Raw genomic sequence first — 11355 nt, 5'->3', positions numbered from 1 at the left:
CAACTGGTGTTTCAGAGAGAAAAAGAGCACAGTCCCTCAGTGCATCCAACAGAAGTCCCTGTTTATCTGTACCTGCCTGTTTGCAAACACTACTTCAGAAGAATTTACTCCAAATCAGGAAGAAGGTTTGGGTTCTCATCATGTTTAAGTCCCAAAAATGTAAGCACTGGAGAAGGGCTACTACCACATTTCTCTTGCATGCACAAGTTCAAGAACTGCCCAGCACTTTATGGATGGGGGCACTGCAGTGTGATGCTGTTACTGAAGGTGCATATCTTCCAGGTCAAACACAACTTACTTGGGTTTTGCTGGGTTTCATTTTTATAATGAATTTCAGGAATGGTTTTGTTTTAAAATACGGAAGACTCTGGATCTTTGTGGACAAGAGCATCAGTGTTTTTAGCTGGACTTTCTTCTGAGGATAGCTTTAGTTGTCCCAGAAACCAAAATTTTGCTAAAAGGAAGCTGAGGTTGCTGCAGGAGCTAAAAGCAAACTTTAGCAGATGAGATAATTTCAGGTTAAAACCCAAAAGCCTAATAATTCCTATCACCCTGACAGCTGTCAGTGACCTACTATATACAGCCCTTAAAAATAAACTTTTTGGGATACTGTACTGCAAGTGATTACCCACAATGCAGTTAACTCATTTTGCAACTCCTACACAATGAAAAATCATCCTTAACAAATGATATATTCTAAGAACAGATATAATAATGTTGCTGCAACCCCTCTGCAGTAGTTCCATGTAGCAGCTGTTCAGTGTTGATCCAACTGATGTCTCCCAGTGGCTAAAGATTATCAACATACTCTAATTAGCCATATCTTGTTTATGAGGTGCTTGGCACTACTTAAGTGTGAAAGTCTGATCAGCACTCCAGTTTCATCCATATTTCATTTCATGCCATTTATTCACACATGAAAGTGTAATACCTGTATGAATGTTACAAGTGGATGAAATGATGTAGCATCTCTCCTTCTATCCCCATCAAGGGAAGTTTGAAAGTGCCATCAGCTTCAAAAGGTTTTAGATTTACCAGTGCTACAGCCCATAGCGTGCAGCTGCAGGCTACATGGGATGGGAGGTACCACACCTGCAGTCCATTCCACCCAACCCATCTATGACAGAAAGGGAAGTTTCAAGAGGCAGAGGACAAGTGCATTGTCGGCAGCCAACGGTCCTGCTGCGGTAGGCAGTTGAACCAGCAGGACCCAGCTGCACCCTTTAATTAGACTCTCCCAAATTGTCACAGAGTTACTTCCCGAAGATATACATAGAGCGAGATACTATGTGACAAGTAACACCAAAAAGAAATAGCAAATAAATGTCCTTATATATTCAAGTGTTACAAACACGTTTTCTGGTACTTTGAGGATTTATGTCCTGCAAGCTTATGTCCAGTGACAGAGGGCATCTCTATAGCCTGCACAGTTAATTTTGTCTTTCTGTATTTAAAGCAATAAAAGGGACAGCACCTATTTAGCATGAACTGTTACAAGGGATTTCTGTGACCCAACGAATACTGCAAACATCCTGTATCTTTTTCATTAAAAAAAAAAAACACAACCCACAACAAAAAACCCCAAACAACAGAAAACCCACACCACCAGAAAACCAACCACCCCACCCAAAGAACCATCATCCCAACCAGCTTCAAAAGAGGTATCTCTTATTTATACCCACTCTACTACCAGTTTCTCAGGCACTCTAAGAAACCACAAGGTGAAATAACGGGTAGAGTTCAACAGCCAGCTAGAGGAAGTGAAAGGCCTCTTCCTTCAGGTTAAAATACTGATGAATTGTTCAATGTTTCAACTAAAGCTAGGGCTAGTTCTGGGTACAGCCCAAGCAACTGAATTATTCTGGTGGTTAGAAGCATTTAAGATTAAGTTTCCAAAGTCTTTCTGCATGTACAAGGACAGATGCAAGGATACATTCTGTAGGCTGTCTGCTTTAGATTGACAGCAGTAAGCTTCAGTGATTTACCTGAATCAGTGCAGAGGCATGCATGGACACAGATATCTTTTGACCTCCATTGGCACCTCTTGACAGTCCTACCACAGGTTTTCAAAATGCCTTTTAATCAAATAAGGACACATTCAAATAGATGAGTATGACTTGCTAAATTTTTCTCATGCTTCCCAGAAATCTAGGGGAGGAGACAGTTTACGGTTGTCTATACAGACAGGTAAGTGCACATAAACCACAGTGGTTCATTTGGCATGACTAATCTAGCTGAAAGAACACAATGCTTTTGCACTTGACCCGAGTACTACCTGCCTTTAAAGTAATTCTTCCACATGCCACTAGCAACTTAACTCCTTGTAAAAATCTCAGAGTAAGTTTCCTTCAGGTTTTATGACAGAAGATGAAATATCTCACCTGTAACAGTTCTGTTAAAAACAAATGAACAAAACATGGTAGCTTGGCTCAACTTTTCCAGTTGTATGTGTATATTAGGACACATCAGTATTAACTAAACTGAAATATGATACAAGATAAATTCTGAAACAGCTGCAAAAATGATGTTTCATTATAACAAAACTGGTAATTTGAAATCCTATGTTCCACTTTTTTTCTATCAAACTTAACAAACAGCTTAACACAAACCGAAGAGCTCTCCCAAATCCTAATAGTAATTTCAGACTTCTTCCTTCTCCCCACACGCAGTTGAGGACATGATAAAAAATGACAGTACGTACCTCTTTTTTCCTTTTTTTTAAATTCAATGCCAACAAGGAACCAGAACGCATGATTAAACTGCTTCTTTCTGGATGAACTCTCTGAAGTTTAACCTATTGCCTTCAGGTTCATGTGTTCCATATAACTCAAAGCACAGGAAGTCAGGACTGTGTGCCCTTACCCCCCCTTTCTAGTCAATGGAAAAAATAATTTAGTAATGCAATGAGGAAGGGCTTCTCTCCAAGTGAGAAGCCTAAAGTTAAGTGGGGCCATCCTGATGTACCAGGACCCTGCTACAACAGCTGTAGGGTTGTTTATGCTTTTGCAAACAGTACTAGCTACACTAAGAAATGTTGGTAAGAGAACAACTACAGTACGTAGCATCAGACATTAATTTATATTAGAGCTCTCTGCAAGACATCTCAACTGTTAGTCTGTAGGAGAAGGGATATATTTCAGATACAATTTTCTAAACAACTAGTCAAGTGATTGCATGATCAGCAAGGCTTACATAGGCTGCTCTCTTACTGAGTCCTCCACCTCACCCATAACTTCAGCTGCTTCCCACAGGCTCCCACTCTCCCCTAAGCTTCCAAGAATGCTTCCTCCTCCCTTCTCCTTTCAGTCATGTCCCCAAACTGCTGATTTGGGGTTGCTTAGTTTGGAGCTGTGTGCATCCTGAACCACCGGCATGGTAACAGCAGAACCTTTTATTCAGTCTAAGCACAAATCTGGATGTCTCTCAGAGGAGTTACTGGCACCATGAGGTTTACTAGTTTTAACACATATTTTGGTAAGTCAACAGCTTTGGAGAATTTTTAGATATACCAAAATCCCACAGTCTAGCTTGGTAATGAAATGAAACTTCCCTTCAGAGAAGCTGCCAGCTGTAGTTAAGACACATTACAAAAAGCCTTAATCCTAAACCTTTTTTAATTAGGTATTGACCTTTACACAGTGATCAAAACTAGTATTAGTCTTCCCAGAGTCAGAGATATTTAGCTGCATAGGCATAAGGTCAGGACACTATTTTAAGTTAAGCAATGCCACTCTCCCAGGCCCTTATTTAGACATACTTCTTTAGAAGAAAAAAGTTGTTGTCTTCATTTACTTTGACATGAGCTATTAGAGAGTAACTGCCAAAGAAAAATGTTACTGTCTTGCAAATGACTTAACTGTATTTTTTCCGTGTCTTACTCTTTGAATGTTAGATGAAATCAGATATCTTGATGATAAAAAAGCCCCAACCACAAAATGGTACGTAATTCTAACAGCCAATATACAAGTAGCAGCTAAGCATGTAGCATACAGAAGCCAATTCAAGCATAAACAATTAATGGGCTCTTTTTATTTCAGTAAAACTAAAGCTTACAGCTTGTTAACTCATATCCATTCAGGAAGAAACCCATAAAAAGTTGTATTAATAAAAACTGGCAGGCTTTCAGGCCTCTAAAATATTTTAAACATAAGATACAATAAAAGATATTAAATGTTTACATTGCAGTCTTGCTGTCTTACACACCATCATAAAAAGTGAATGAACACATTCAGTAACTTCAGGCGTACCATTAAAAAGACAACACTAAGTGCTCCAGTTTTCTGTACCATACAACTTTATTTCAAATTCACATCTTTCTAGGCAATGTATCCAAAATATTTGACTCAAACGTACCTTTGGACTGTAAATATTCTGAAACACAGGGCATCAAGCCTTTCCTATGTCCAAAAAACCTTAAGTTTCAGCTCATGTTATAAAAAGTAACCATGTGGAATGTGACAAGTCATAATGTGAAACCAAAGTGCTTCAGTCCTGTAGCACAGACACTAGTGGTTATCTAACCATGTGTCAATATATCACAAACACCAAAAGAGATGTTTGCTCTGTTCACACACCCCACACCCCCCCCGCCCCCCGCAAGGACCTCTGGACCGTTATGGTGAAATTTCGTGAACTGACAACTCAACAGTATCAGTAGACCAACAGTTTCACTTTGATACTTCAAATACTGAGTTATAATGAGGCATCTTCTTACCATTTTCCAAGTTCCCTTAGTAACTACTGAAGTCCCACTGTGTTATGCAAGATAAAACTATGTTCCAGTTAGCCTTTTAAAATCCAAAGTGTGCTATATTCCAAATCGCAAAGCACTGAAACCCTCAAATTGTTTCCCCAGACCCCAACAGCTATCTAAGACTCAATATCTTTGTGCAATTCTTTGCTATTTGCATGTGATGAGATTAACACTTCGCCCAACAGCTCATATGAAAGAACTATAAACTCTCAAAGAAGAAAGTTAGCTTAATAAGATTTGGACAATGGTAGTTGTATGGAATATGTGCTCAATTCAGAAGTGCCCATGCTGAAGAGAGCTCATGTTGCAAGTGTCCAGTCAGGAAACCTCCTTTCTACAGAAGTCTAATAAATAGCAGTTCTATTTATCTTCCAGAGTGAAGGAAGTGTAAGACTTAGGCATTTAATTCTCTTATTGTTACTAAAGAATCAGCTCTATGGTGTAATTCGTATGATTATTAACGCCCTTTCAGACACCCCATATTGTATAAGTTTACAGCTTCACTGGGAAGGGCTGAGGAACATTTCTGGTCCTGTAGTACAGATATAAAGACAAAGTGCTTTGCAAGACTGATTTTACCCATCATATTTGTGGCAACCACCCCAAAATGAAGGCACATGAAATCTATAATAATATAGTTTATAAACTGTAAACTAAAGCTGAACCTCCGTATAATTCCTAGTCTTCCTGCACACAAGTTAATGACTAGCACCTATGCAGAGATTCATTTTTTTTCCTCACATAACTTTTCCCAGAAATAGCGAAGTGTCGCTTGCAAGCCTATGCAAATACTGCCATTCATTAGATTTTGACATAAAGAGCAGGAATTGGTAATTTATCTGCATGGGAAGTCTGAAACCAATGAATTGCTATCACTTCCTTCCCCTGCTGCTACAAGAAAATGTAAGCCACCAGCAACAGCTAAGACAGCTGTTACCTTCAAAGTGCTCAACACCCAGCAGCAGTTTCCCTGTGAGGTGTTCTAGAGCTTGTGACATGCATTTAATCAGTGTCTCAGATCTGGATTTTAACATGTCAAAGCCTACCTACTTTTGCACAAAAAACCAGACATGCACAGGCATTCTGAGGAAGCCAACCTGAAACATGCTTTGACAAACGTTGCATTGAAACTGGCGGTACCTTAATAGCTAAGCACCGGTGAGCTGCTACTGTGAGCAGCATTCAGGATCTAGGGTCAGGTCAATACCTCATTCTTAAGGAAAGCTTAATCTGGATACAAATCTGCCTCCTAGATTTCACTGGTATTGCTACCTTTAAAGCAGAGAAACAAGATTCAAGGTTTCTGAAAGCTTTAGCAGACGGATAGGCTTGTCAATCAGATTAAGACTCACTAGGTTGTTAAACAAGAGTTCAAAGACTTGGTTATCACTTCTCAGGAAATACAGGTTTAAAAGAACTCAAACACCATTGCCATCACTTGCCTAGAACATGTCATTAGACTGCTTTCACTCAGGATGATAAACAGGGACAGTTTCAGAGTTCTAATCATTCACCTTATGTGTGAATTCACATATTTCATTTTTTTCTTTCTCTTCTTTCTCTTTTGAATTTTTTTCTCCATTTCTGCACGGAGTCAGTTGAAGGGATTGGCACAGAAGTCACTAGCGAACCCAGACCTGTAGCTATTACATTACAGGACTGTATTAGTGTTTCATGAAGATTTCATGCAATGGTGTCTGCGCTCTTTTCCAAAGGAGAACAACTTTCACAGGTAGCACACACAACACATTTTCAGCAAATTTTCTGATTTTAAATGCAGTGAGCTACACAACCAACATTAACAAGAACTGACCAGACTTAACAACTGGAACTGCACTAGGTCTGGTACTTGAGAATTCACAGTGCTTAAAACAAAATTGCTTTGCCTAAGACAAAACATAAGATACCAAATATATAAAAAGACTCTTTGCTTCCATTATCTTGTATTAGCATTCTAACAGCAGTAAGGTAAACAAGCTCAGTAGTACCTCAGACAGCAGAGACTTCTGCATGTGGTTAACTTTATTCATTATTTGCAGTGCAATGGATTATTTTCTAGAAAAATATATTTATGATGTCAAATGAGGCAATTTTCAATGCATAAAGTCAACACAAGCTTAAGTCTTTGATGGATTGAAGCTTGGATTCTGACAAGAAACCATTATCTACCATCTCATTTAGCGTACCTAACTCCACAGCGTGCAAGGTGGTATTGCTGTCAAAGAGAAACTTGAAATATATTTGCATATAACTGAGGTGTTCTTCTGACACAGCAAGATGTTTGTAAGTATTTTATAGTACCAGTGGATAAGAGTAGAGCATTTGTACTTTTCTCTCCCTCACTCAACTCACTAATCCTAGCAGATTCACTAACACAGGTTTCCAACCCTGAAGGCTGCTTTTAGAGAAAAAGGAGCACAGCTTTTAAACACCCCAGTGTTTCCCAATGCATCCACAGCCAGCCTCTCACTTCAGCACCAAGAACCCAGCCGAAGCAGCTGCTCTAGGGAGCTGTAAGACACCAGAGCCTCTGCTGACACACTGGGATCACTGACCCCACCGAACTGGGAGTTAAAGCAAGATACTCAAACCCCATCTGCCAAGTCTGTGAGTGCAGATTAGCACCCACTAGTACCTGCCTCACCTTCTGTGCTACACCTTTTGGTCCGTGTGCCCACCTCCCAGACCTCCTGCTCTGCGGCCTTATCCAAAGACATTGGACTTTGGCCTGAGCTTGAACGATGCTTTCAGGGATTTCTCCTCGTGCTCTTCCTCCTCAGTGTCACCACGAAAGGAGGGAGTGTTGTGGATGATCTGAGTCCTGAAGCGGATCTTGTTAAGCCGAGGCTTCATCCGCCCGCTGCCGGAGGCTTTCCTGGTCATCTCCTTGCCCTTGCCTGGCACCGCTGCCCCTTCGGTGCCCTCTGCTTCCTCCCCAGCGCTGTGATGGTGGTGGTGGTGGGAGAGGCGGTAGCTCATGAGATTGGAGGGCAACACCTTAGAAAGCCGCCAGCGCCCGCTCCCATTGCCAGTGGCCCCTTCCTCTTCCTCCTCCTCCTCCTCCAGGGCACCCACGAGGCTCCGCATGTCCCCCGAGGTGCCCTGGTGCAGGTACTGGGCAGCCTTGCGCCCGCTGTAGTCGCGGATGTCCACATCGGCGTCGTAGGCTCCTACCAGCAGCTTCACCACTTCGGCGTGGCCGTGCATGGCGGCTATGTGCAGCGCGGTGTGCCCGCCGCTGGTGCGGGCGTTGATGTCCACAGGCAGCTGGTGCCGCTGGGCAAAGTTGACCAGCGTGGCCAGCAGCTCCTGCCGCCCGTGCTTGGCGGCCCAGTGCAGCACCGTGAAGCCGGTGATGAAGTCCCGCTTGCAAAGCAGCGCCGGCTCGCAGCTTAGCAGCCCCTCCAGGCTCTCCCACCGCCCGTCCGAGGCCGACAGCATCCAGGCGTGCTCCAGGGGGTCCAGGGCCACGGCGCCGGTGGTGCTCCCCTCCTCCTCGGCGGACGACGAGGCTACCGAGGCGCTGTCCGAGTCGCCGCCGCGGCTGCGCCCCCCCCCGGGAAGGGCTCCGCGCTTCAGCTGGGGAGAACCGCCCCGCGCCGCCTCCCGCAGGCTCCGGCGGCCACCGCTCTGCGCCGCTGTCCCGAGGGGGACCTCCGCCGCCCCAGGCTCCTCCGCCGGCGGAGGCCGCCCCGGGCCCGCCGCTACCGCGGTCTCCTCACCGCCGCCGCCGCCTCCTCCTCCGCAGCGCCCGGGCGGCGGCCCCCGCCGCGAACCCTTCCGTTGGCCTCCAGCCGCCGCCGGGCTCGGCCGGGGCACTTCGCCCCGCCGCCCCGCGGGCTGAGAGCGGTTGCCAGCATCCTCGCCTGGCAGCGGCGGCGCCTCCTCGGCGCCCGCCTGCGGGGAGGGCGGTAGGATCGGCCGCTCCGCGCTGTCCCCCACCGCCACCTCCTTCTCTCCGGGGGTCAGGGCGGCGGCGGGGGGCTCCGGGCCGCAGTACCGTCTGCGGAGGTGCACGTACTTGACGCCAGTGCCGGGCTCCTGTCGCACGGTGGCCACGGCGTTGACCAGCTCCTTGAAGCGGTGGCGGGCGGCGGCGCGGCGGCCGGGCTCGGTGGGGCTGAGCCAGTCCCGGAAATGCTCCAGCAGCTCCGCGTTGCGCGCCCGCCCGCCCCGCTCCGCCAGGAACCGCACCACCGACTCCTGCCGCAGCTCCTCCGGCTCCGCCATCACCGCCGCTGCCCCATCGCGTCTCGCCGCCGCTTCTTCGGCTGCCGCGGGCGCGGCTGAGCCGCTGCCGCCCAAGCCCCTCCTCCTGGCGGCGGCGGCAGCAGCGGCATGCCCCAGCAATCACGGCCGCGGTGGCGCCGCGCCACCCTCCGGCAGGGAGGAGGGGCCCGCCCCAGCGGCAGCACCACAACTACCGCCCGCCCCTCGCCTCGTGGGGTCGCCGCGGCCCCGCCTCTGCCCGGTGGCCCGCCTCGCACCGGCCCGGCGGCCGATCGGTCCGTGCGTGTCACTCCCTCGGTTCCTCTGTGCCTCACCTCGTGAGGCCATGGCCGGGCTCCCTACCTGCCCGCTGCCGGTAAGTGCCGTCCGCGGTGGGGGAGCCGGGAGCGGAGGGCGGGCAGCTCCGGCGGCCGTTATAACCGCAGCCGCTGCGCCGGCGGTGCCTGGTAGGGGGGTGTCACCTGGAGCGGCGCAGGGAACGGGTCCGCAGCGCAAGGGAAAGGGGAGCGGCGGTTACACCGCGCAGAGGAGTGGAGGTGCCGCTTGCACCGACTTGCCCTCTGGACCGGCCGGGGTGGGGGTCAGCGGGCGCAGTGCAGCCTCCGCCTGCCTCTGGGCTCCCGGGGATGCCGGCTTTTAACACCCGTGCTGTTAAAGTAAATTGTCTTAAGCTGTCGCCCTTCTTGGGGCTCCCGTAGCGTATTGCCTCTTTCAAGTCCCAAATTGAACCTTGGCTACTGAAGGAATGCTTTCCTTATGCATAACGGCAGAACTGTCAGTTCAGTGCTTTGAAGACGTTGATTCTGCCTATGCGTTAGTGCTGGAGCATTAGTTCCCTTTCTAAACATGAAAGAAATCGATTCATTTATGACTTGAGTTTTCTGCCCATGTATCACATCTCAGCAATGTGAAGTGCAGAAGGGTTCTGGAAACAACATGGAGTGTGTGGAATTTGGGAAAAAAATTTGCACCTTGGCTGCGTATATAGTTACTTGCTTTTGCCTTTTCTGGTAGCGGGAAGGTAGATAAAGTATCTGTCTGTGGTGGTTCTCGTCTCATCCGTGCCTCTGTGCTGTTCCACCCCAGTTGTGCTGGAGGAGCTGCGTGTGAAGCTGCCCCATGAACTGGAAAAATGAGAAACAACTGTTAACTCTTTTGAAGTTTTCTCAGGGGATTTTCATCCAGAGCAGCGGCTTTCTCTGGTTCTTGATGAAGCGTTGTGGAATGGGGAGAAAGAAGAGGGGCTTCTGAAGCAGTTACTTGTTGGGCAATTGTTAGAGCCATCACAGGGCCTGACCACATCGGTCTGTCTGTCTGGTCAACCTCAGGCTGAGAGTGAAAGGGCTTCATTCATGTTCCCCTGCTTGCTTGCCACTTGGCTGCTGAGCAGGGCTTGCCTTGTGTCAGGGCTCCCACGCAGGGAGCTCCAGTTCACACAGGGTCTCTTTAAGGCCTATATGAATCCTTTGCAGTTGCAGTATAATGTAGTGCAGTGCATAACTTCATATAAGCTTTCTGTCTTTGCACATACTACGTATATATAGTGAGGATGAGAGCCAGTAGTTCACAGGCTGGTTCTCATGGGAAGCTGAAAAAATGCAGAAAGAAAAAAAAGCCCAGCTTAAGGCTAGAGTACGAGAAACAATACAGAATGATTTTGCTGGTTAATGTTTGTGTAAAAAGTGTGGCGAGATGCAGTAAATCAGCAAAAGTGAGTGACAGTGAGATTGAGGGCCCACTGAGCAGATAGATTTGGTAAGGGAAGAGAGGGAAGCATGTGCATGGAAAACTTTACAGAGAATGCTATAAAAACAGGATGTATAACATAGTTCTGTAGTGGAGGAGGGTGATTTTGTGTTAGGTTTATAAATGTAAATTACATAAATGTAATGATGTAAAATATATTTATACTGACATCACATAATATTTCCTAGTTTAACACATGCCGTGTAATTATTAAAGTGTTTCCCACTGTATTCTGGAAAAGATTTTGTTTTCAGTTGTTTTTCAAGAAAAATGTAAAATCACCCTCGGAATGCAGCCCAAGCTGCTTCTGCAAATCTGCTGGCTATTGGGCTGCACAAAAACTTGACTTCTGGGAAAGTTTTGGCAGCCGCTGCCACCGTACAGCTGCATCCAGTGCTTGTCATTGGTTAATTGAAAAGGAGGGAGTTGCAGTCAAAGAGAGCTTCTAATAGCAACCATCCTTGTCTCATCCAAGACTTTCTCATTTGGACAAGGAGCATCAACAAGAAGGGGCTGACACAGCCAAGGGTGAAGACGACTGACTTGCTGCTCTTCAGGAAATTCAGTGGTAAAGTTGCAGTAGGCGCAGCTGGGCCCCCCCAGCCAAAGAGGTGCTGATCTGCCAA

General features: G+C 46.7%; 1 protein-coding gene across 1 annotated transcript; it reads right to left on the bottom strand.

Annotated features, from left to right (window-relative positions):
• Positions 1-7456: 7456 nt before the first annotated feature.
• SOWAHC (sosondowah ankyrin repeat domain family member C) lies at positions 7457-8983 on the bottom strand (the record flags this gene model as incomplete). The annotated part of the gene is made up of 1 exon (XM_080613777.1): positions 7457-8983. The coding sequence occupies one exon, from the start codon at positions 8981-8983 to the stop codon at positions 7457-7459; it is 1527 nt and encodes a 508-aa protein (XP_080469903.1).
• Positions 8984-11355: the final 2372 nt, after the last annotated feature.

This window comes from Psittacula echo, assembly GCF_963264785.1.
Source record: "Psittacula echo genome assembly, chromosome: 3".
Taxonomy (NCBI): domain Eukaryota; kingdom Metazoa; phylum Chordata; class Aves; order Psittaciformes; family Psittacidae; genus Psittacula; species Psittacula echo.
Note: the sequence above shows the minus strand (reverse complement) of the source record. Positions and strands in the feature narration are given on the sequence as shown.